Genomic DNA, 26,259 nt, shown 5'->3' on the forward strand with positions numbered 1-26,259 from the left:
CACACACACAAACCTAGGACCAGGATTGCTGGGTCATAGAATTTGCATGTGTTCAGCTCTAGTGGATATTGCCAAATCCTGTCTTTTATTTTTTTGTAAAGATTTTATTTATTTATTTGTCAGAGAGAGAGAGAGAGAGCACAAGCAGGCAAAGTGGCAGGCAGAGGCAGAGAGAGAAGCAGGTTCCCCACTGAGCAAGGAGGCTGATTTGGGACTCAGTTCCAGGACCCTGGGATCATGACCTGAGCTGAAGGCAGTGGTTTAACCAACTGAGCCATCTAGGTGTCCCAAATCCTGTCTTTTACAAACTGCTTTACTGAGATAGAATTCACTGACTATACAATTCACTTATTTAAAGCACATAATTCTGCTTTTTAGTATAATCACAGGTGCAACCACCACCACAGCCAATTCACTTCAAAAAGAAAACCTGTACCTTTTAGACATCGCCTTCCTCCCAATCCCTCATTCCCCAATCCCTAATCAACCACTAATTTACCTTCTGTCTCTACAATTCGCATGTTCTGGATATTTCATATATGAATGGAATCATACAATATGTGACATTTTGTGTCTGGCTTCTTTCACTTAGCATAATGTTTTCAAGGTTCACTCCTGTTGTACCGTGTATCGGTACTTCGTTACTTTTTTATGGCTAAATAACATTCCATTGTATGAATATACCACGTCTTGCTTATCCATTCATTCACTGATGGACATTTGGGTTGTTTTCACCTTTTGCCTTTTGTGAAGAGTGCTGCTAGGAATATTTTTCGTGTACAAGTTTTGTTTTGAACACCTGTTTTCAATTCTTTGGGGGTATATAACTTGAAGTGGAACTGTTGGGTCATAAGATAATTCTAATCACTAAATGTCAAACTGTTTTCCACAGCAGCTGCAGCCTTATATTCCCACTAGCAATTAATGAGGGTTCCAATTTCTCCAAATCTTCACCAACACGTATTTCCTTTAAAAATGATTTTTAAAATAATATTATTATAGCCAACCTAGTGAGTGTGAGGTGGTATTTATTTCATTGTAGTTTTGACCTGAATTTCCCTATTGACTTATGATATTGAGCATCTTATCATGGACTTATTGGTCATTTGAATATCTTTAGAGAAATGTGTAGTCAAATTCTTTGCCCAACTTTTAACTGGGTTGTTGAACTGAAGTGTGCTTTATAAGCACACCCCTGATAAGGGCCTGGGTACTAGACCCTTATCAGATACATGGTTGCAAATATTTCTCTCATTTGGGGGGTTGTCTTTTCACCCTCTTGATAGTGCCCTTTAATGCTCAGAAGTGTTTAGTTTTGATGCATTTCAACTTATCTATTTTTTCTTCCGTTGCTTATGTTTCTGGTGTCGTATCTAAGAACCAATGCCAAATCCAAGTCATGAAGATTTCCTCTTACGTTTCTAAGACTTGTATAGTTTTAGTTCTTATATTTAGGTCTTTGATTCATTGTGAGTTACTATTTGTACGTGATATGGGGTAAAGGTCAAACTTTGTTCTTTTTCATGTGGATATTCAATTGTACCAGCACTATCTGTTGAAAAGACTATTCTTTCTCCATTGAATGATCTTGGCAGCATTGTCAAAATTCAATTGATCATAGATATCTAGGTTTATTTCTGGACTCTCAATTCTATTCCATTGGTATGTTCAGCTTCATGCCAGTACCAAACTGTTTCTAAATACTGTAACTTTGATTTAAATGTTTATTTTTTTCCACTTTTTAATAAACATTTGTTTTTATTTACTTATTTTTAATAGGCTTCATCCCCAATGTGGGGCTTGAACTCATGACCCCAAGATCAAGATTGCAGGCTGTACCAACTAAGACAGCCAGCACCCCCGTAGTAAGTTTTCAAATCAGAAAGCTTCATATCTTAATCAAAACATGAAGGAAATACCCAAAATATCCAATTTAAGAAATAAATAATAAACAAATGGCTTTGGCTGCTTTTGCACCACCTCACTTGCTCCCACTCCCAACACAGCCAAACATAAATCAATCCAGAGCCGTGGTTAAGCAATAGTCTTTCTTTAATTCCCCTTTGCAAATGGAAGCCCCTGAGCTGGTCCCCACCCCCACCCGTACCCACAACCTGCCCCCGCCCCAGATGCAAGGCCCCACTTCAACTTGGTCGGAGGAAGAGAGGAGCACCCTCTTCCCAGGACGGTCCATCAAAAAAATCCTAGTCATTTAAGAAATGAGGCTGGGGACAGGAGAAGGGAGCTGGTCCAGGTCAGGCCAGACTGGAGATGTTGGGATTGTGAGGACCCTTGAGAAGGGTTTACAAGCACATCCCTAAGTTCAGGGCCAGCATGGCTGAGGGAAAGGAGACAGACAGCCTGACTCCTCAAGGAACTGTCTGCCCGGCTGTGGACACTAACACTCACCACCACTACCACCACCACCACCACCATCACCACCACCACAGGCTTCTGGTTAGAGAATTTTCAAGTTACTCTGGGATAGGGTTTGTTAAGTATCCCCTCTGGCCCATGATCTAGGGCATCCCTGGGGTCCCCCTGAGACCAAACCTGGGAGAAGGAGGGACTCTAGGAACATGCAAAGCGGGGGAACAGAGACCCCCGCCCCACCCCGCTGCTCTACAGGATGGTGGCTCCAGCTGCGTCTGGGCTCCGAGGGTCCTTCACACCAATGATGAAGTTGTTGGTTCTCCGGCTGCCGTGGACCCAGGATAAGACATCTACTTTCTCCACATGGTGACCCCTGGCTTCCAGGAACTCAATCTCTTCCTCTGTGAACTCACCTGAAAACCATCCCCCCAACATATACACATTCAGAGTGTTCAGAGCACTGGCTCAGGAGTCCCATGGTCAGACCTGAGTCTTGGTCCTGGATGCCCACTGTATGACCTTGGGCAAACTGCTTTACCTCTCTGAGCCTCAGCCTCCTCATGCAGAAAATGGGAATTATGTGAGAACCTATGACATGAAGTTGTTGTAGGGATTTAAAGAGATAAAATACAGAAAGCACAGAGATCAGAATGCTGCATATAGTACGTAATCAATAATATATTTTCATTCTTAATACTGAAAGAAAGGGCTATGGGCTCTTCATCGCCACATGCCTAGGCCAAGCTGCCACCATTACTTGCCAGGATAGCCAAAATGCAGCCATTACTGCATAGCCCACTGACTGGTCTTTCTGGTTCGAGTCCTGCTTCCTTACAGCCTAGTCACACAGAGCCAAAGGGATCCTCTTAAGCCATTAGTCAGACCACTCACTTCCTCTTCTCAAAAACTTCCAACTTCTTTGATGACTCTTAGAAGAAAATCCAAAGTCCTTACCAAGATGTCTAAGGCACAACATCATCTGGGACTTCACTACCTCCCTAAACTCTTCTCCTCACTTCCTTCCATTCTCTCCCTTAATTCTGCTTTAGCCTCCTTGCCGTCCCCCGAGTGGGCCAAATATGCTCCTGCCTCAGGGCTTTGCACAAATTCTATTTGGAATGCTCTCCTCCTAGATAGTCACAAAACCGGCTTCCTTACTTCATTCCAGTCTTTGAGGAGGACTTCCCTGACCGCTATCTAAAATGGCAGCCCTGTCAACCTCACCTTGCTTTGTTTTCTTTCCAAGTACTTATTGCTACTTGTTTACTTATGAATTTATTTACTATGTCCTCTCCATTAGATTATAAGTGTTTTGAAGGCAAGGATGTTGGCCATTGATCCTCATTGCCTTTACATGGATAAATGAAGAAATCCCCACCCTCTTAACGTAAGTTCAGACCCTCACCATTTCTTGCTTGGTCCTTTATCCTAATTGTCTCTGTTTCCCCAACTTAAATTCTCTCCCCTTCAATCCATTTCCCCTAAATAAAACATTTCAGGTCTATCCCACCTTCAGTCAAGTGGATAAAGTCCATGCTTCTTACCAAGAACCTCCAGGATAAGCCCTGTAACCTCACCTCTTACTGCTCCTCAATAAAGATCTGGCCTTCTTATTTCTGCAGGTGGGATAATTCAGGGTAGTTCTTGAGGTAAAGATGTAACACTGAATGGCGGTGAATCACCAAGTCAAACATGTATTTCCTTTACAGTTCATTTTCAATCCTTTAGATGATGGCAAGGACTAAGTTTTAGTCTGGACCCTAACATTTCTAACCTCCTTCTTCAATAGAGAGAGCAGGGCTCAGAGCCTTCTGTGGGCACCATATTCACGGAAGATCTGCAAACAGTTGCCTTGTAGTAGCTATTTATCTTTTATTTGTGGCAAATGATGCTACTTTTCCATGTGTGATTATGATATTGGATTTACCTTTAAAATATACTTACAGGGCACCTGGGTGGCTCAGTGGGTTAAAGCCTCTGCCTTTGGCTCAGGTCATAATCCCAGGGTCCTGGGATCGAGCCCCACATCAGGCTCTCTGCTCGGGGGGAGCCTGCTTCCCCCCTCTCTCTGCTTGCCCCTCTGCCTGCTTGTGATCTCTGTTTGTCAAATAAATGAATAAAATCTTTAAAAAAATAAAAAACAAAAAATAAATAAAATACACTTACACTGAAAAGGAAGTCCATTTATAGAGGTACATATGTAAATAATGGCTCAGATGGTGTGTAAATGTGGCAAAATTCATGAAGGTGCTGGATAAATTCTGAAGTTTAGGAAACAATGTCTCTAGGAGCCAGCAGGCCTCCTGGCTGCTTTCTGAGCCATTCTTTCTGGCTTTTGACAATTTGTCCAGAATGTTCTGCGTTCTGGACATGCCAAATACCTAATCATACTTCAAGACCCAGCCCATAGCCCTTAGTGGATGAACTTTCCCTTCGCTAAGCCTCTACTCGAGTTTCTGTCTCAGACTGTGAGCTCCTTAAGGGAGGCTAGGATGAACCAAATCCAACCCTCCCCCACTACTCTGGCCCAAGTAACTTAGCATAGAGCCTCACATCCAGGAGAGATCAGAAGTTATCAGTTGGGATAGCCTCATTATCATCATGCCAGATCCAGAGTGCTACCAGCCAGATCACAGGGTGTGACTGCTGAGGATTTAGGTCTGTGACTTCTAACGTGCTTCAGTCTAGGAGACACGTGGTAAAAAACTGAGTCTTTGGTATCAGCTATGTATATGTTCTAATCTCAATTCTGCCACTCACTGACTGATTTTTAACCTCTGTGCATATCAGTTTCTTTGTAAAATGCGAATGATAATACCAACTAGGCAAGAACCATGTCTCATTCAATGTTCTATCCCTTTTGAACTTGCATAATACATCGTCTGTTGTAATAAAAATTCCTCAAAGCCGTACATACTTTCCCATTTACAAAATTAAGTTGTGTCTAAAATTAGGCACCTTTCTTAAGAGGGAAGTCTATTTTCTCACTGTAATCTACAAGGTCCATGACCTGGCCCCTACCTGCCTCTCTGGCCTCATCTCACTCTCACTCACCCTGGTCTACTTTTTACTCCTAAAACATGCCAAGCCCATTTCTGCCCTGAATTCTTTGCATCTGTTCCCTTCGCCTACAAAACCTGCCCCAATTCTTTGCACGGTGGGTTCCCTCCTACTCTTCAGGTCTCAGCTTAAATGTCACCAAAGAGAAGACTTCCCTAGTCACTGAGTCAGTCTCTATGTCAGCTTGCAGAACACTTATTTTACTTTCTTATATTGCTTTGATTATTTATTTTCCTGTCTGTCTGTAAACGCCATATCCTCAGCACCTAAGATAATGCCTGGCACACAGTGTAAGTATTCTATACAAACTGATAAATGGATGGTTTGCAGAATGAAAACCGTATCTTATTTTACAAATGAGAAAACTGAGGCTCAGAGTGGAGACATGAATTTCCCAAGGTCACACAACCAGTAAATGACAGATCTGGTTCCAGTCCCCAGATCTTTCACTGTCCCAGAATGGTTAGTTGGAAGAGCCCGAAGATCCACTGGCAGCAGTTGTGCTGGTGGAGGCAGGGACACCCTTGGGAGGAGCCCCTTTCTCTACCCGGCTTTTTGCCCACCCCATGGGGATCTCTGCTCTGCACTCACTGTCCACCTGCAGGAGATTGGACTGCAGGTCTGGATGCAGACGGCCATGGGCCAGGCTGTCACTCAGGTTCCGGTTCAAGGTCAGAACATTCAGTAAAACCTGTGGGCAGCCAAGGAGTAGAAGTCAGGGCTGCCCCAGGGATGGGGACTCAGGATTCCCCAGATCTCACCCCTGGGCCAGACTTCTTACTCTTTGGAACCCTTATTCTAGGAGTATTATCTGAACAGCCTCAAGACAGGCAGGCCTATAATGACTGTCCCCATTTCATATAGGGATAAAATGAGGGCCAGAAAGGGAAAGTAATTCACTTTAGAGCTCAGAGAGAGCCAAGGAAGAGATACCACTGGCAGTCAGTTTCTTGTGTCTGGCCCGGGGCTCTCCTCCCTTCTCCCTGGCCAGGGCAGGGTTAACAGCTAGAGTAGTCTAGGGCACAGCATCGGTACTTTTAGCTTAGAGGTTAGGAGAGTGGTTATGCTCTCAAAACAAACTCTCTGCCCATTCTTACTCAACTGGATCTAACTTCTTAACCTCTTTGGGCTTTAGCTTCCTCATATACAAAATGGAAATAAGGATTTCTCCCAATGTTGGGAAGGCTAAAAGAGCAAGCACATGTAACACCATGCCTGGTGCTTAGTAGAACTCCATAGAGGTTAGCTGTTGTTACTGCATCCATTTTACAGATGAGGAGACTGAGGGTCAGAGAGGTTAAGCGAATGCCCCATCATGCACTTGGAAATTGGCAGCACTTGGGTTGGGGCCCAGGACTGTCTGATTCCAAAGCTCAGGTTACTTAACTCACCACCTGCCAATGTAAGTGCCTGGCACATATATCAGGTGCTCAAAACATTCATGTAACTATTGTGAGACATTCTGGAGAGTAGACACTTCCTTTCAAAATCAGACTCTAAAGAGCGCTGCTTGTCTCTTCAGATGCTGAGCAGGAGCATCATGGGACTTGAGGTTGACAGACCTAGGCAGCCCAGGTGCTGAATCACCTCTCAGTTCCACTGACCCATGATTGCCCATCCAATCTAGAAGACAGGGAGCTTCAGGGCTCCAATTTGGCTAAGAAACTCAGCACAGCCTATGCCCTCAGTACCCAGGATGGGCCTGTCACAGCAGCCTCCGCCTATGTTTGTTGAGCTAGGGAAGAGACCAAGCCAGAGATACGAGGGCACCTACAGTTTAGACCACAGGTTGGCTGCTGGCCACAAAGTGCCTACCATGGAGGAAACCTCACCTGGGTCAGTCCGCTGAGGCCCCGGGCAGCTCCATTGGCCCCCAGGGCGAGGTAGGTCCCACAGAGCCCCTCTGCTGGCCGGACCACGGTGGGCAGCAGGAAAGACAGTGGTCGCTTCCCTGGCTGCACCGAATTCTCCTGTTGTCAGAGCACCGAGACCATAGGGAGATAACAGGTGGGGCAGCTTTTCATGGGAGACTGGTCCCTTCCCAGGCCACAGTTTGCTGTCTATGAAACAGGCAGGGTCCCTGGATAATTGGGGTGGGTGTGGACCCACTGAGTTGTTATGGGGCTACCATGGGTGTGAGGGGAGGGTACCAAGCCAAGACAAATGGCTAAAGGGAAGAAGAGGATGATTTCCACCCTGGTCATCCCTATCTCTCATTGTCCTGGCAGGGCCCCAGCATGCCCTGAGAGTAAGAGTACTGGCCTCCAACTAGACCAGAATTCCTATCTCCTTCCTCCCTTGACTAACAAGAGGGCTGAGGCCAATCAGCTCACCATCACAAAATTGTAGACCACTGCACTGAAAAGTGCCAAAGCATCAGATGAACGCTAATATCCTTATTGTACAGATAAAGGAACTGAGGCCAAGAGAGGGGGGCAAACTTTCCCCAGGTCACACAGTGAGACAGGGACAGAATGGGACAGGGTTTCTTCAGGCCCAAGCCCCAGACTTGGGTTGCAGGTGAAGCAGACACTTTGTTTAGGCTCCTTTTCTTTATACTAGAAGTTCCTAGAGGAAGTAGGGAGGGAGGGGCAGCCATACTGCTATACCTCCTACCTAGCCTCAAGGTCCCCAGGGGAGGAGGGATGCAAGGCCCTACCAGGCTGGGCGCAGAGTGGTTAGCAGTCCTGTTGGGCCACGAGAAGTCTAGCATCTGGCTGTTGAGCAGGATCCCCGAGGGGGTGATGAGGCCACTGCCAAAAGGGCGGTTCAGGGAGCTGGGGATAGAGATTGGAGCCAGGTAAGCCCTGACGTCACCCTCATTCCCATCTGGCTCCCACCTCTTCCTGGTCCAGATGATCTCCAGTGCCGGATTCTGTGTCTGAGCTGGCATACCTGACCATGGCCACAATGAAGTCATCAGGGCCCATGATCAGCACCTGAGCAGCTGTGGGAGCCCCGTCCAACTCGTAGACGGGCAGGAGTGGAGCAGGGGCCGCCTGGGAGTCATTGATGTGGCCCCGGAGGTAGGCGGCTTCTACCTTGCTGAAAAGACAAGGGGTAGGAGATTAATACACAGCAGGCTCTCATTACACCTCACCTACCACACTGTGATGTCTGTTTGTGCAATTATTTGATTAATGTCTCCCCCACCACCACCCCGCCCAGAACTACTGGGTCTGTGAGACCAAAATCTCTCATTCTGAGCACATGGGAAACATCCAGGAAATCATTGTTGAACTGACTGGATTCGTTTAGGTGTTATCTGGATTCTCTTTTAGAGCCAACTTTTATTTAGGGCTTAAATCGAGAGTCTTTTAGTTACTTGACTTTATTTACTCAATCTTCTCTCTGAAAGTACCTGGGGCATAGTGGATTCTCAGATAATATTTGTTTTGAATGAACAAACAGAATTTATTTAACCTAATGTTTGTAGTTTCGAACTAAAGTTGTTGTGTTTTTTTTTAAGATTTTATTTATTTGTTTGACAGAGAAATAGAAAGTGCACAAGTAGGCAGAGTGGCAGGCAGAGGGAGAGGGAGAAGCAGGCTCCCCGCTGAGCAGAGAGCCCGATGTGAGGCTCAATCCCAGGACCCTGAGATCATGACCTAAGCTGAAGGCAGACACTTAACAACTGAGCCACCCAGGTGCCCCTCGAACTGAAGTTTTATGAAGAGTTTAGTCAGAGGAGGGTTTTGTATACGGGGATCTTATCTACTATTAGAATTCTTTTTCAAGACACAGAAGACTTGACATACAGTAAACTCTTAATAACTATTGGAAGAATTACTTGGGTTAATTTAATATAGGTGTGTGTGTGTGTGTGTGTGTGTGTGTGTGTGTGTGTGTGTGTGTGTGTGTGTGTGTGTTAGAGCTAGGCTGAAAACACCATGTAATTCTCCAGACTTTTTAAATTTTGGATGACGGTTTCTTACTTAATGACTGTTAGTTTGGTGATTCTAGTTCATTAGAGTGACAAGTTACCAAGGATTACTGAAGACTTTCATTCTGTTTTCAACCACAAATTTTGTGGAGGCCATGCAGAAGTGGTACAGAGGGCTTTGTTTCAAGCGGATTGGGTGGGGGGGACAGAGGCTTTGCTTTTAGCCCTTATCCTTGTGACCTTGAACTGCTTACTATTTTTGGTTGTTGCTTTTTTTGCTTTTTAATTATAACCTATTCATTTTAGTTTCATTGTTTTCAACTTATTCATAGAGTTGTTTGAGTAATACTACAAATTTATGCTAACTATATTTTTGGGTTCTGATTTTTTCCCTTAGCTAGTCTTTCAGTCGGAGTAGCAATCAAATAGCAGCCATTCTTACCCACCCATATTGCCAATTACTAATACTATTTATTGAATATTTATTATGTGCCACACAATGTGTTTTGCATGTAGACCTTATTTTGTCCTTACCACAACCTCATGAGGTTGGCACCATTATTGTCAGGCCTCCTTGTATAAACTGAGACAGAATTTAAGTGACTTGCCCAATGCTGCTTAGCTAGTGGATTGTGAAGCTGGGATCTGAATTCAGTCAGTCTGACCACAGCCCACAATCTTACTACAGTGTTATGCTGCTAATGTGGAGACATTATGGTAAAAATCCTCATCACCTCAGGTATTTGCTTGGAGACTTTTCATTGTTTTTAAGCTTTCTTTTTCTACTAAAAAGGGGGCCCAGATGGGCCCAGATATGTGCCCTGCTAGGGTCAGAAAGTTTTAAGAGCCAAGTGATGCATACTAACTCATCATACGAATGGGGAAACTGAGGTAAGTGCTGTGAGAGGCAACCAGTGTCACAGTGAGGTGTAACTGAGCTGAAATTGACATGGGACTCCAGGTCTTATTGCTGTACCAGCTGCTTTTCATCTGATCCTTTCCTCACACCCACGACCACCTCTGCCACCCTGAGGGTCCAGCCCTGGGACCCACCTGAGCATGTCATCCATGCTCTCAGTGATGGTAGAATCGTAGACAGGATCTCCCAGTCTGCTGGCCAGGGCTAAAGCGATCTTCAGGGTCTAAAAATGTAACAGGAATGTGGAAGAGGCTGCCAGGCTCCTCCCAGCACCCATGCTAATGATCCCCATGTGAGAAAACTTGGAGGTTAGGCCTGTCCCATGGCAGTAGCCCATCCCCCCAACTCCCAGTGTACCAAGACCCAGGGCAGGGTGGAGGGGTCGGCCTTGCCTCTGCCACCCAGTGAAGAGCCTGTTCCCGGGAGACCAGCGTGGTGAGATTGAAGCCTTCAAGGATGTTGAGAGCACTGATGAGGGCAGGACCCGTATGCGGGGGTGGGGGACTGAGAACCAGGTGGCCTGGAGGAAAAAACAAAGAAATGACTGGATGGCAGGGGAGGGGTCAAAGCATCTCCACATTCCACCATCACGTAGACTGAGACTACTGCACTGGCCCCTCATCAGGCAAGAAACCTGCCTTGAGAGGCAAAGCACGGAGAAGCAAAGGGACCCATACAAGTTCTCTCAGTAAGTCAAGGGCAGGGCCAGGACTCCAACCTAGAACACTGGCCTTCAGTTTCCTCTTCTGCACAAGGAAACTAAAGTCCAAGAGGACTATAGTCTGCCCAGAGTCACACTGTAGCCAGAACAGGGACAGGTGTCCAGATGTCTAAATTCCTGGCCTATCATGTGTCTCCTTTTAGCTCCCCCGACAGGCCAGAATACTATTCAGGGCCTCTTATGGTCCCATGACGCCCAAAACTTCTTGGGGGTGACAACCTCCTCTTCCTATTTGAGGCTCCTATTATTTGATGTTCGGACATTGAAGTAATAATGATAATACCTGACGCATAATGTTAACTGATTAACTCATTTAATCCTCACAATGGATAATGTTATCATCCTCATTTTACAGGTGAGGAAAGTGAGGCACAGAGATGCAGCTGGTCCAAGTTTACAGGAGACAAAGGGAACCCAGAGCACTCAAGGTACTGGCATTGCCAAGAGAACCCAGGCTGGGGAGGAGAAACGTAAAATCAAATAAGCATTCAGTATCCACTCTGATCAGGGCAGCTTTCAACATCATCTCCTCAAATCTTCATGGGGGCCCTGAGAGGTAGGCACCACTATTATCTCCATTTTCAGGAGGGAACCATGGCTCAGAGTGGAAAGTGACTTATTCAAGGTGAACGGGATAGCTGGTACTCAAACCCAGGTCTTCCTGGCTCCAAAGCTATGCTCTTCCTCTGTTCCATATACCCTCACCTCTGGTAGAATAATCAGGCTAGAGGTTGAGGCCTGGAAACCTGAACTCAGAGGGGAACTTTTCTGGGGCTTGAAGTGATCCAGATCTCCTAGAGAGGAGAGAATCTGAGAACCTGGGAACCTTCTGAGGGACCCAGGAACCCACCACTTTGGGTTCAGCAAACATGGACATGTCAAAAGCTTAGCTTTCTGGACTCCTCGCTGGTTTGAAATTGCTAGGTTAAATTCCATTCTATCCCTTGGCCTCAGTTTCCTTTTGAAACAATGAAGAGACAGGTTTATAATTGTCTTGAAAAGTTTGTTCAATACAAAGCTAGATGGACTCATGAATTCTTCTTAGGAAGTACAGGGCACTGAGAGTGGGGCTGAGGCAACACAGAGCCCAAATCAAGAAAACCTATGACCAGAACCCCAACCCTTAGACCTGAGCCTTTGACTAGACCTCCCACCCCATATCCTAAATACTTGGGGTAACTGACCCCACAACTATTTTAGAAGGTGGGCTGGCTCTGGCTTGCTTCAACAATTGGCTGCCCAGGCAAGCTCACTGCCTCAGTTTCTCTCCTGAACAATGGGGAGGAGTCTCTAGGCCAAAAGGAGGTGGCCATGGACTGGGAGGCTTCTCCTGAGCAGGGACCCTGGTAGCTGAGAGAGAGGTCACCTCTGTACACGCCACACACAGGATTCTCCACGAGGGCACTGTAGTTGCTGAAGTCGTCCTCAGTTATGACACCCCCTGCGTGCTGGGCCTGCAGGGGCGAGAATGACCCACCACAGCTGTGAGCCACACACCAAAACCGTGGGCATGTGGGCTTGGCCTATGGTATATGTTTGAATCAAAGACAGACTTGATGTTTGTAATTTTTGTGCTTTCTGCAATTTCCATCATGGCCTTTAAGGATCCCGCTAGCCCTGAGTACTCCGGGAAAAAGGAAGGGGAAAAAGCACAAACACTGAGCACCTGCTATGTATCAGACATTCTTTGAACGACCTCCTTAGGTTAGCATCCAAGGCCCTTTGTGATCTGGCCCCCACCACCTCTCCCACTTCATGTCCTGCTATTCCCCGGCGAGCTCTGTACAGCCACCTGGAGTGACCTACAGTTTCTGAACACATGACTCCATGGCCTTGAACATACTACCTTCTCTGCCTATGTAAAAGGAACATTTTCTGGGATGCCTGGCTGGGTCAGTTGGTAGAGCATGCAACTCTTGATCTTGCAGTCCTGATTTCGAGGCCCACACTGGGCGTGGAGATTACTTGAAAAAAAAAAAAAAGGAACATTTTCTACTTACAGCAGAATTTGCTTATAAGATATCAAAATTGGATTCTTCATTTCATTACAATTAACTAAATCCACTCCCAAACCATGAACTCTGAATGATCGTTGTAGGAATGACCCTCATTGAATGTAACTAAGCACTCTACCGACCAATGAACCAATTTTGTACAAATCAATGGGCTCATCATTTCCAGCATGGTAATTTTCATTTCTAAATTAGCATAACCACTAGAAATCTTCTCTCTTTCTCTCTCTTTTAAAATTTTTTTTTTATTTTTTAGTACTTGAAACCCCTGACTTCTAATCTACCTGCAGCGAACTACACACTGAATTTCTTGGCTCGCATGTGTTCAACTTGCGATTGATTGTTTTTGTTTGCTTGTTTTTTTCCTTTTAAGTTTATATAGTATTTGAGTCTTCTTCCCCTTCTCCAGAAGATCCAGGTATGGCTAATCAGAACATTCCTTTTCCATGCCAGTGATTTGGGAATAGTCATGAGACCTATTGGGAAGTTTGGGAATAGTCACAAGACCTATAACAAACAGGCTGACGAGACATAACCTGGAGGCTTTTGCTGTAACTACTGGAATGAGAAATGTTCTTTCTCTGGGACGGTTTGCTGGAAGGATGGCTGGTGGGGAGAAGGTGTGGAGAGGATCTGATAGAGAGTGAATTCAAACAGAAGAAAGTAGAGTCGTGGCAGAAAGAGAGAGAGACAGACCACAGCCTGGCAATGTGGATGGAGCTCTGGACCCAGCAGACCTACAGCCAGTACTCTGCTGGACTTCTCAGTTAAGTCCATTTGAGATGGGCATTTATCACAGAGCCATACCTCTAGGACTCAGCATAGGTTCTGACATAGAACAGCACTCTGTGAATGTAGAATGAATGGTGGACCAACTCAATTCCCACAACCATATGGCAGAGAAACATATAATCACCCCAATGGTACAGATGAGAGAATCACAGAGTTGGTATCCTTACCTTGAAAGTAATTTTACATTTGGAGTTTTGAATTACTGACAACAGTTCTCAGAACCCATTATTACCTCAGATTAAGAGTCTTTGGGGTTGTTTGGTAAGCCCTTGTGTCAATATCTCCAGTCCCGATAGTGACCAGTGAAGGAAGGTTTCCCTCAGTCCCTAGTGAACCCAAGAGCAGGGTGGGATTGTGGGCTTGGAAAGCTGAGGCTGATCCTGGGTCTCTGCCAGGCCTGGGAGGGACAGGTGAAGGCTCTGCACAGGTTGGCACCAGCCCTGGGGGACCCAAGGACACCTCTCTCAGTCAAGATAGAACAGCTCGGGGCGCCTGGGTGGCTCAGTGGTTTAAGCCGCTGCCTTCGGCTCAGGTCATGATCTCAGGGTCCTGGGATCGAGTCCCACATCGGGCTCTCTGCTCGGCAGGGAGCCTGCTTCCCTCTCACTCTCTCTGCCTGCCTCTCTGCCTACTTGTGATCTCTCTCTGTCAAATAAATAAATAAAATCTTTAAAAAAAAAAAAAAAAAAAGATAGAACAGCTCTATCATCCCTGGGGTCCTTTGTGCTACATCCTGTCAACTGCTCCCACCCCAAACAACCACTGATCTGATTCCTGCCACCAAAAGTTAGTTTTGTCCATTAGAGAATCTTAAGTAAATGGAATCATCAGTATGTAGAAAGACAGAGAGAGAAGGAAAGGGAAGAAGATGTCCCTGCAGTGGGGTCCTTCAGGACAGGGGGCTCCCCAAGTGCTCACCTCGGCCACCATCTCCAGTGTGAGATTGCCTCCTGCGTAGAAGGCGGCGGGGCCGGAGGTGCCCAGCACATCCAGCACTGCGGCCAGGTCAGGCCGACGCAGCAGTGAGCCCGGTAGTGGCGGGTGGCCCAATGGCAGGAATGTCTCACGGAAACGCTCAGATGCGTTGGGCGGAGGCTGTTCGGCCAGGGCACGGGCTGTAAGCAAGGACAGGAAGCTGGGCAGGGGGCTGAGATGTGCCACAGGTGAGGTGGCTGAGTGGCTGGCCCTAAGAGCTCCAGCCCCCCCAGGAGCATGTTATGGGGGAGGTGGGGGGTGTATATGGGCCCTTCTCAGATCCCCTCATTTGAGGCTGTATCCTTATGAGGGTAGGATGGGTGGGGAGGGAGCTAAAGGAGCAAATGGAAGAGAGGTGCTTTTTGGCTTGGGCCCAAATCTTAGAGGTTCCCCTTCCCCTTCCCATCAACCTCATGCCTTTCCCCCACCCCCAGGCCCCACTGACCTAGATCATGGGTCACGTTGAAGCCATCTTGGGCCACAGCTGCTGCGAAGGCCAGGACTTGGGACCATGGCAGCCTGGGGGGGCCGGAGAGCAGGGGTGGAGGAGATCCTGGGGGGAGGAGGAGGGGTCCTGGGGGAAAGGGGGTTCCTGGGAAGGAGAGTCCTGGCAAGGGAAGGGGATATTAGGAGGGGGAGTTGGGAAGGAAAGAATCCAGGATGGTAGGAAAAGGCCACCCAAGGAGAAATGCAGGCAGAGGCCCCTGGTCCCCAGGGGGAGGGTCTTTACCTGCCATAGAGCTGGTGAGCTTCATGTAGCCCCTTCACCATTCCGGGGACCCCCACCAAGAGCCCAGGCTGGGCGAGGCGGGCAGGCGAGGGAGAGAGGAGACCAGGTCACTGGAAGGGGGGGGCTGGGCTGAACTCCGAAGAGCCCCAAGCCAGGGATGGGGGCTGGCACAGGGGAAAGACACAGGCCAAGTATCCCAGAGGAGGGACAAGCTCTCCCCAAGCAGGCATCCCTCCCATTTCCCTGACTTACTATCAGCAAATGCAGAAAGGCTTCTTTTATCTATCATAGTTGAGCGATTTATAAATTAAGCAAACCCTTTTAAGAGCCAAGATGTGACCAATTTAGATGGAAACCTGTCTACATTGGATTATATCTACTCCTACCTTTTAAAATAATAGACAAGGGACTTTCATTTGACCTTTCCATGATCACATCACCATTACTCAGCTGTGATAACTCAGGCATGTGTTTGGCTTTTGCCACTGCACCAAATATCTATTTTTCCAAGTTATTCTATTTCTTCTGGATAGTGGGTTTGCCTTTTGCAGTTCCTCCTTAATCTTCTAATATGCTGTGTGCTGGGAAAGTTATGGTCAACAGGTTTCGAATGAAATGTGTGAGTTATAGTGCAGGAACTTTGCAAACTCTCGGGCTGCTCAGGCTTCCTGATAGGCCAGGTTGCCAGGGAAGTAAGGTGCTACTGTATTGCCCGTTATCAACCATACAGATCTTTTGGTTCATTATTTTATCTGGGGACTGCCTATCTCCTTCATAGCCTTAAGAGTGTCTTGCTTCACTCTTTTCCTCACTTCCATAATAATTACTCAGCAAAGTAATGTTTGGGTTAGCAGAAGGGCTAGTGAAGGGAGACCACCCCTAGACTCTCTCTTCTCACCAGGGTCCCCACCTTGGTTTCCCAGGATCTCTGCAGGGCCTCTTCCCTGAGGGCCCCTGGTGCAGACTCCCGGAAATCAATTAGGTGGCTCTCATTTCTTCTGATGTCGTGGACCAGCATCACGCCCCCACTGGGAGAGACACAGAAGAGGAGGTTGATAAGGTACTACCCCTCGAAACAATTAACCTGATACTCTTTCATCCCCAGTGGTGATGGCTGTAGGCTGTTTGTCACAGGAGTCAGATGTCTGAGCCCCTTCTAGCAGGGATTTGGAGACTTAGCTACTGTATGAGGGTAGGGAATGAAATCAAGGGGGTTGGGGGCCCAGAGACCATGGACCTCCTCTGGCCTGTTACTGGAGACTTTAATCCCTGATTAGGGAAAACCCAGAGACTGGAAGAGCAGGATGTTCTACCTCCTGTCCCCACCCTAGGCCACAGCTGGACCCTGGCCAGCTTCCTGCACCTGCCTCCACCATATGCCCCGGTTCCCTCTCCCAGGACTGAATTATGTAAGGATGGACTGTATACAACCAAAAGGGGACCTTCTTTGGTAGGTCCTGCAGGGCTGGTCTTGCAGGAGCCAAGATACGCACTTTGTCAGCTTGTCCCTTTTCTGTGGCTTGTTTCCATCTAAGATGGGAGCTGCATCTGAGATGGTTGGCCTGAGGCCAAGTAACATAATAAGGAAGGCAGGACAGATAAACAATAGGGAGTGGTAGGAACTATGGCCAATTAGATAGCACAAGTCGTCATGCTATTCAGCTCCAGATAATTGTAGCCATGTGGGAATACAGGCCCAGTGTTACCAGGTCTTCAGATGGTTCCAGAATATTGAAAATCTGCATTTTTATGAAAATTCTCAACTTTTTAACAATAGTAAACAAATTTTTAATAATTGTAAGTGTGGAAACCAAACTGATCTGTGCGGTAGGTATGGTCCATGGGTGGCCAGTTTATAATCTGTTTTAAGAGTTCTCAGCCTGTGGTATATTTTTGGAGGATGGAGGGTCCATAGCTGTCATCATGCTCACAGGATTTGTTTTAAGGATTTGTAAACCCTAAAAGCCTTAATTAGTGACAGTATCCCCCCCCCTGCACCTTACTTTATAGTTTATAAAAGCCTTCACAGAGTTAAGGAAAAACAAACAAACAAACAACAAGCGTAAGCAGAAGGGGGTAAAATTGGGTGTAGAAAGACAAAATGCAAGGAGTTAGGGCCCAGCTACCCCTCTGGTCAAACCCAAAGACCCCCACATGAGGCCTACAGACCAGGACACAGAAGTAGGTCTGGGGGACCCCAACCTCCACAGCTGGGAGCGCCTTACCCTCCTAGGCCAGAACTGTGCGGAGCCACGATCCCCAAACACAAGGCTGCTGCCACAGCGGCATCCACAGAAGATCCCTGTTTACTGAGCACCTCGATGCCCAGCGATGTGCAATGGGCAGCATCAGTCACCACAGCACCCTGGTGAAAGATCTGGGAAGGGAAAGTGGATGAGGTGGGGGCAGTAGGAGACCTCTGCCTCCTTAAGGCACCTCCACCAACCCCAGAACCTCCACTGATGTCGGGGGTGGGAGTCCCGCCTTCTTGTCCCTTACAACTCTACCTAGATCACCTCCAGTGCCTCTTACATGATCACATCCCTTCCTTGCTCTGTCTCACTCATACCCTGAGCTCCTCCCTTTGGGACCTTCCTCTCCTGTCCCATTGCCCTCTCTCCTTAACATTTGCTGGCTCCCTCCCCCACTCAGCCAGTCTGCAATTCAAGCAATTCAATTCCCACGGTCTCCTCAAGAGCTTTCCCCCTCCCTCTTCTCCAGTTTCCTTCTCCCTTCCGCCCGCCCCAACCCCCTTACCTGAGGGTCTCCGAAGTAAATCTGCATGACGAGCGCCACAGTGACACCCGTGGCAAAAGTGAGGCAGGCTGTGACAATGACTGTGAGTCCATCCTGGCGGCAAGAGCACTCAGCCGCTGCCGCGGAGAAAGGGTCCTTGCGCGTCTCCCGCAGTGGGGACCCGTCCTGGCTGCCCATCTCCGACGACGTGGATGGCAGCCGCTGCAGCCTCGCTGACTTCAGGAAGGAGTCCGGGTCTGCCGGCAGCAACCAGGTGGGTCTGGGCACCTTACCTGACCCTGTCCCCCCCCCCCCCCCCCGCTGTTTGGCTTCCCCCCTCTCCCCGTCCCCGTTAAGCAAACCCCACTAGACAGTACTGCTCGCCCTTTGGTGTCTCCCCAACGCACCCCAGAACAGGACAGGGGCAGTCCTGGCTGAGTAGAGACAGGAGCCCTCAGCTGCGAGGCAGGGGGATGGATGGCTGGCCCCTATGCCAAACTTTCTGAGACCTGAGACCCACTCAGGACCTAGGACAAACACTTCCTGGAATGGAGGGGTTTGGGCCCTCCCTAGAAACCAGATCCTGCTCCAGCTGGGGCCCAGCCTGCTGTGGCAAGGAAGTAGCTACATAAACTGAATGGACAGACCCTGGCTTCCAATCTTGCTTGGCTTGTCCATTCACTCACTCAACAAATATGGAGGGCCTGCTATGGGTCTCTCTCTATGCTAGCTCCTAGGGGAAAGGAATAGACAGTTTCTGCCCTCATGAGGTTCACAGACCAGTAGAAGAAAAGAAAAGAAACACGTAAACAAAGGAGTATATCATTACAGCTTGCAGCAAGTGCTATGAAGAAAAAGAAGGATGGAACGATAGAAAATAATGGGTGTGTGTTGGGGGCTGCTTAGCAGGGATTTGGCAAGGCTTCTCAGTGGAGGTGACTTTTAAGCTGAGAACTAAGGGATGAGGAGCTAGCCATACGTAGACCAAGAAGTGAGTGTGTAGAGTGTTCCAGAAAGAAGGAGCAGTAGGTGCAAAGGGCCCTAAGGTAGGAATAAGCTTGGTGCAATAGGAAAAAAACAAACAAAACCGAGGCCTGGTGGCTCTGGTGTAGTGAACAAGGGGAAAGAATAGTATGGTGGAGGCTAGGCCAGGTGCACAGGGCCTTGTGGGCCTGGTGAGAAGCTTGGATTTAATCCTAGGAACTATGGAAGGATATTTCAGAGTTTTAAGCAAGAACCAGAAGCCATCTGTTTTGTATTTTAAAAAGATCCCTCTGGCTGCTCTCTGCAGAATGAGTCTAAGGACAGTAAGAGTGGAGACAGGGGAGACCTCAAAGCCCCTTACTTGTTGGGTGACTATGAATGAGTCACTTCAAGTCATGAGCCTCACTTTCCTCATCCTAATACTGGAGCTAATCCCTAACTGGCCAAATGGGTGTTAAGGATTCAATGAGACAATATCTACCAGCACCCTCCAGTTATTTCCATTCCTTTTCCACCTTGGCCAGGGCTGAGACCCTCTTCCCTCCCATAGTTTCCCTCCTCTGGGTTATATCAGCCTTGAAACCAGTTCTCTAAAGGTCCTGTTTATTTGTGAAAAGTAAAGAAATCGCCTGGTACCTTGACCTTAATACCCTTGCTGTATGCACAATGTGTTTTAAAAAGTCCATTCATTCAATAAATATTTTTTGAGCACTTGCTACTATGCACTAGGAGTATAACCCCTATAAAAAGTCTGTGGGATGACGCTGAAAACTATTAGATTTTCCTGTTTGAAATATTATCATGGTTCATCAATACCAACATGATAAAAATCCAAGCTCCTTGACCTGGCATTCAAGGCCCTCTATAATCCACACTCTCTTCTTTTGTGTAAATAAGAAGCCACATACATATATAGAGAACTTTTAGAAAATATTTATGGTGGTTACTTTTGGGGAAAGATACTGAAGGTGGGAATGAGATGGGATAGGAGAATTTTTTTCTTTGAAATTTTTAGTACATATATATTTCTTTTTTTTTTTCCAAATCAATACATATATAAAATTTTATTTTATTTTTTTTAAGTAATCTCTACACCCAACATGGGGCTCAAACTCACAACCCTGAGATCAAGAGTTGTACTCTACACAGATTGAGCCGGCCAGGTGCTCCTAAATTAACACACATATTTTTAAATAAAGAGGAAAAATTGCACACAGATAGGAAATGAAGAGGACTTCTACTTTTCCTCATTGTATTCTCTCTCTCTCTCTCTCTCTCTCTCCCTTTTTTTCCTTTGGACCATAAACATGTAATTTATTTTAAATTTTTTATTTAAAAAAAGAAACTTGTCTTCTGGAAACCTCCCTCAGCTGATCATGCTTGCCTCTACCCCTCAGCACCACACAGTCTATAAAAAAACTGGAATTCATTCAACAAACATGTTAAATACCTACTGCAGGCAAAGAATCTTCCTTGGTCCCTAGAGGTTTCAAAAGAAGTGCAGAAAATGGCTTCGAACTTACATTTATTGATGGTGACTATATTCCAAGCACTTTCCATACATTCCCCTCATTGAAGCACTCCCATAACTTGTTGAAATAGGCCTATTCTCTCCATTTTACAGATGAGGAAATTTAAGGCTGGAAAAGGCGATCTTGCCCATTTAATGTCATAAAATGAATAAATGGAAGAAGCAAAAGTAACTCAAAACCTGTTTTCCATTGCTCCACAACGTATCAGGAGTCATTTCCATGTTCAAAAACCAACCTTACAAGCTAATTCTAGCTGATGCTTCCAGGTACTTGTCCTTAAATCTGTTTTCTCTAATCAGCTATGAGGGACCAAGAGGGGAAGTGATATGGCTCCATCAGAGTTGGACCTATTCAAGACTTTTTATCCCATCAGTCAATCATTAAGTTATTCATTTATTCAACAAAAATATTTACTGAGTACTCTACTGTGTAAGCACTAGGGCAATAATACCATTGATTTTACTGGTGTGTAAAAGCAACAGCAGGACACTGGGAAAAGGTGAGTTTGGAATCAGAAGAAACAAGTCTTTTGGGAGAAAGACGATGAGTTTAATTTTGGTAATTCTAAATTTGTGGGACACCAATAGAAGTTGCCTGGAAGCAACTGGCCTAGTATGCATCTGATTTTTATTTGATTAGATGCCATTTCCAATCAATTTTCCATTTCAAAACACCATCTCCTCTCTCTCATTTCTTATTCTCTCATTCCTGACCAGAGTGAGTATATGACCTAGGCTTAGCCCATAACAGGTACCTCTCTACAGTGACTGGTTCAGCGACAGGTACGTGATCAGCACCAGGTCTATGAGACTCAAACTTAGTTCTATTGGGAAAGAGAAATTCTTTCCTTCTGTTTAGATTATTAAAATGGTAAGGTGTAAACCTGCTGCTACGGGGAGCATCTTGCCCCTACAGAATGAGAGGCTGTCTGAAGATGAAGACCATAGAAAGGAAGGCAAAGCAAAAGACAAAACCCAATTCCTCTTTAGGTACCTTGATCTAGCTATGCCTCAGGCCCCACATCCCTGAATTTTTCAGTTATGCTACACAATAAAATTCTCTTTTAAGATTAGGTCAGTTTTAACTGAGTTTATGACAGAAGAATCCTGAACAGAGTTGACTTGGCAATTCTAGAGATAAGGAGAGAGATCTTGGTTGGAAACGGAGGTCATCCGTGGCTTGCTTATTCCTTTAAGGGCGGAATCATTAAAGACTTTTTTGAACCAAGGAATAACATGACCAGAAGTTCAGGGTGGCGGATAGATTGGGGTTGGTGGGGCAGGGGGCAGGGAGGGGGCAGGGAGTAGCTAGAAGCCTATGGGTAATACAGGTAAGAGAGGATGGGGGCTTAGTCTCCAGTGGTGATGGCAGGGATGATGAGATGGATTGCAAGATACTTAGGAGGACAGAGAGCATCTGATCACTTTGGGAAGTAAGAGGAAGGAAGGAAGTCATGGGTAGCTCCTGGGCTTCTACCTTGGAGATTGGATGAACAGCAGTGTTATTAACTGAGAATGACATTGGGGGAAGGGCAGGGTTGGGGATGAGATGAATTCAGCATAGTACATCCTGAAGGTGAGGCACTTGTAGGACATCTAGAGGCCAATGCCTGGGACAGAGAGGAACTCATGGACCTGGAGCTCAGAAGAGAGTCAAGAATCTCCCCAACTTTGAGGTGGTCACCATTTTCCAGAGGGTCTGCTGTGGGGTAGCTGGCATTTGGTTCTGGGGAGTGGCAGGCTGGAGGCTAGCTGGGCACAACCAAGGTACTGGGTAAGAGGATGGGGCAGCATTAGTAAGTAGAACCTCCCGGTTGAGAACATGGGAGATCATGTCAGTCAACAGGCTAGTCCAGCTGGTTAAAGGAACCTTGGGGCTTAGAAGTAGTGGTCTGAGACATAGCTTTGAAATGACTACATAGATATGATGGTAAGGGTCCTTGGAACATTAGTGCACAACCGTGGCATAAGGTGCAGATTCCCAGAAACTCAGGCGACAGGGGTCTCTGCTGGATTTTTGTAGAGATGAGAGCAGAACCTGTAATGCTGTAATGCTCCAAGGTACTCCCTGAGGCTTGAGAACTCCCTCCCCTGCTATTCTTTCATCCTGAGATCTCTCTCATTCATTTATTTATTCAACAATTTTTATTGAGCACTTAGCACTGTGCTGGACATTGGAGAAAGGATGGTGAAAAAACAGTCACAATCCTGTCTTCAAAGGGCTTAGAGACATGGAGTAACCACATGATTGCTCAAATAATCACAGACTTGATAATTGCTAGGACATTCATAGGGAGCCAGGAGAAAGAAAACATGTCAGGAGCTTCCAATCTCTAGGTTAGGAGAGATAGGCATTCCCAGTAGAGCTGGAAGAGGAACGTAAGGCCCCCAGGTCAGGGTAGATGTGCCCACTGTCATACAGTGAGTCAAGGCAGTGCTGGGACCAGAAGTAGCATTCCTGACCCCTGGAAAAAAGGTCCTGTTTTCAGGCTGTTATCCACCAGGACACATCTTTCCACTACTTTCCCTATTCCAGGGTTATTCTCTCTGGAAAAGAAGTTTTGACCTGCAGCTTGGTTATCTGATGCCCATAAGCCTCCCCAGCCTTCCCTACTCTTCCCTCCAGGTAGGGTACAGTCTAGTTAGGTTGGCAAGGGCTGCTAGTAAGGGCCAGATGACTGGAAAATTGTGAAGGGGGAAAGAATTTGGGGCTGTCAGGCTGAGAATAGCTACAGAAGGGCCAGGTTAGAGAAGGCTGGGTCAGAGAAGCAGGATCAGCCAGGCTGGTAAGGGAGAGGGCTCAAGTGCAGGCACCGGGAGGAAGAGTGAAGCACAGGGATGCTCTAATGCCAGGAAGTGACGTTGAGGGAAAGAGGGATGGGGGATGGAGGTTGAAAAATGGAGAAGAGGATAGAGCTGGGGCACATGGATAGGAGGGAGAGGCCTAGGGAAGAAATGCTCAGAGAGCTCTTGGCCCTTAGGTCTGCCCCAATCCCTGTGCCCCACTCCCTACTCCCACTCTTTGCAGTCCCTTCAAAGGCTGAGAACACAGCAAAATTCTAGAGCCTGCTTCATAGGGGGCAGGGTACCTTACTAACACCCTGGCCTGATCCATGGCTCCGGGAGGGGTGAGGTAATCCACAGGGCAACGAAGGCACTCTGGTCCCCAAGGACTCTGAGAGGTCATGCAGTCCATCCCCCTGTCTCCCAATATTCACCGCTTACAGAGAGATGTAATCATATTTTCCTTACCCCTCGGGGCATGTGAAGAGATTCTCAGCTAAGGTCTCTCCTTCCCACAACCCTTGGCTGTGGGGAAGTTCTTCTCAAGACCTAGCCTTACCCATCCTGCTGCAGTCTGACTTGGTTTCTTCTACCCTATTCTTTGTGACTAAGGGACGGCCTCTTCTGGGTGATCACAGCTGTTCCTTAGCATCTCCCCTCCAACCTTCCTTCCGTATTAGTTGGTTCTTCCCGAGAGGCAACCCCAAACCCTGCTGCTGCAGTTCCTGGCATCATTCACCCTTGGCGCATCCTAAGCCTCCAAGGCAGAAATGCATCTCCATCCCCACTAGATAACTAACGGAAACAAGGGAGGAGGGAGAGGTCCAGGAGGAAGGGGATGAATCAGGGAGATGGAAGCTGGCGGTGATGCTCCGCGTAGATGAGGGAGGAGCGGGGACGTCCCAGGGGGCAGGGACGGGGCCAGCGGGCCTCACCGGTATCGGGGTCTCCCAGGAAGGCGTCCTCGTCCTTGCGGCCCCTCAGGGGGGCCGCGGGCGCCGGCTCGTCCTCCGGCAGCCTCGGGAAGCTGGTGATGCTCATGTAGTCCACCGGCGAGTAGGCGCCCAGGGCGCTCTCCTGACTGGCCTCGTTCTCCGCCGCCATCCTCGCCCGCGCCCCCCAGCAACGCAGCGCCTGCCGGAAGTGGTGCGGCGGGGGCGGGGGCGGGTGGAAGGCGGGACCTGAGCTCCTGGGCGGCCAGGAGGGGGCGCCTCACCACATCCCCGCCGGCGTCGGGTTCTGCTTGAACACCCCTCCGGGTAGCGCGTCCGCCTGCAGTGGACTGGCAGGTGGGCGGAGTGCCGTGTGGACCGAGAACTTGAAGGGCTGCGGGCCCTGGAGAAAGCGCTGAGGCTGTGGGGGAGGGATGGAGAAGAACGCTGCAAGCGCGACCTTAGTGGCTTGGGACACTATGCAGCCCGGGGGCCAAACCCCTTCCTCCTTCCAGATTGAGCTAGAATTCGCCTCAGACCCCAGACTCTCTCCTCAACCCCCAGATCCTTCCACTGAAGGCAGATCTGGCCTCGACCCCCGATCTTGTCTCTGATCCCAAACTCGGACCACAAACTTGGCCTCGGACCCCAGACCCCTCTTCGGACTCCTAGATCCTACTCTGATCTCAGACTCCTCCTCTGACCCGAGGCCCCTCTTTCAAGAGACCCCGCCTTCACGCGCAACCTCAGCCCCCACCCTGCTTCATCCCCAGACTGCTGCTTCACTTAGAGATACCTCCTAGGGTGTCTCTACTCAGACATCAGATCTATCCCCCGACCTCCAGCACTTCTCAGATTCCTCTTTCAGGCAACCCTTTCTGGGACCCCTGACCTCCTATCAACCTAGGACGGTGAGTCCAAACTGGAGTTTGTGTTAGAATCTTTAAAATCAGATCCCCAGATTCCACCCTAGAGATCATGATTTGTAGGCTGGGATGAGGTTTCTGGAATCTGGATATTTATCATCATTTTAAGAGGTTTAGATGTGGTTCCGGAAAGGACACTTGGAGAGAGAAATAACGGTGTTGAGGTATGGCAGGAGTGGGGTGGAGTTTGTGTGTGTGTTGGGGGGGGGTGATCAATGGGAGAGGATTGGGTCTCTGTAGTCTAGGTGTCTGGATTCCAGTCCCTCTTCTACCACTTACGAACGGTGCGATATTAGGCAAGACATTTAATCTCCTTGAGTATCAGTTTCCTCATCTGTAAAATGAGAAAATAATAGTATTCATTTTAGATAGTTGCAAAGATTAAACAAAATGTTGGAAAGTGCTTAGTATAGTATGTGGCACCTACTTAATAAATGTCATTATTATTATTATCATTATCATCATTATTTCCTTAATCTTGTGAATTCTCATTTCATTGAAAGCAATCCGTTCTCTTCCCACCCTGAGGAATTCCAACTACACTATAGTTTGCGTTACTACTCCATCTCTAAGGATGGGGGGGGGCTCCCTCTCTTGTGAGGCCTCTTGCCCAAATTTCTATTGCACAGTGCACAGGCAGAGGGAGGGGTCTGATTAAGACCCTGGGCACACATTCTCTCCTTCCCCAAACCCAGGAGCCAGGCTCAGACGTAATAACCAGGACCGTTTGAAAATCTACTATGGGCTCAGCAGCTGCAGTGCCACCTGTAGACAGTAGGAGGCAGCAGTGTATTGAGAACAGCTTTAGGACTTAGAAGAAGGGCTTGGGGAGAAAAGGGGGAAGAATAGGAGAGGGCTGCCCAGAGCTGGGGTCTGAGGAGGGGAGGAAGCAGAAGAGAAT

General features: G+C 47.5%; 1 protein-coding gene across 3 annotated transcripts; it reads right to left on the reverse strand.

The window, feature by feature from the left end:
- Positions 1-2,056: 2,056 nt before the first annotated feature.
- GGT7 (gamma-glutamyltransferase 7) lies at positions 2,057-24,774 on the reverse strand. 3 transcript variants are annotated; one of them, XM_045981269.1, is made up of 16 exons: positions 24,436-24,774; positions 18,223-18,458; positions 17,691-17,842; positions 16,376-16,493; positions 15,466-15,533; positions 15,181-15,254; positions 14,679-14,875; positions 12,323-12,410; positions 10,628-10,755; positions 10,370-10,458; positions 8,329-8,478; positions 8,093-8,210; positions 7,266-7,403; positions 6,025-6,124; positions 2,912-2,977; positions 2,057-2,786 (listed from the first exon to the last, which is right to left on the reverse strand). In XM_045981269.1, exons 1-16 carry the CDS (start codon positions 24,602-24,604, stop codon positions 2,623-2,625), a joined length of 2,055 nt encoding a protein of 684 aa, XP_045837225.1. In that variant the 5' UTR covers positions 24,605-24,774; the 3' UTR covers positions 2,057-2,622. The 3 variants fall into 3 exon arrangements, with proteins under 3 accessions (XP_045837225.1, XP_045837226.1, XP_045837227.1); XM_045981270.1 differs by lacking the exon at positions 2,912-2,977 and having other exon boundaries at positions 24,436-24,652; XM_045981271.1 differs by lacking the exon at positions 2,912-2,977 and having other exon boundaries at positions 2,724-2,786; positions 6,032-6,124; positions 24,436-24,672.
- Between the last annotated feature and the right edge of the window lie 1,485 nt (positions 24,775-26,259).

This window comes from Meles meles, chromosome 16 (assembly GCF_922984935.1).
Source record: "Meles meles chromosome 16, mMelMel3.1 paternal haplotype, whole genome shotgun sequence".
In the NCBI taxonomy this organism is placed as follows: Eukaryota; Metazoa; Chordata; class Mammalia; order Carnivora; family Mustelidae; genus Meles; species Meles meles.

Coding starts and splice junctions, on each gene's coding strand:
- GGT7 (XM_045981269.1), bottom strand. CDS start 24,604: ATGGCGGCGGAGAACGAGGCCAGTCAGGAGAGCGCCCTGGGCGCCTAC. Junction 18,459..24,435: donor CCTGGGAGACCCCGATACCG/GTGAGGCCCGCT, acceptor TGCTGCCGGCAG/ACCCGGACTCCTTCCTGAAG. Junction 8,479..10,369: donor AGCATGGATGACATGCTCAG/GTGGGTCCCAGG, acceptor TTGTCTTTTCAG/CAAGGTAGAAGCCGCCTACC.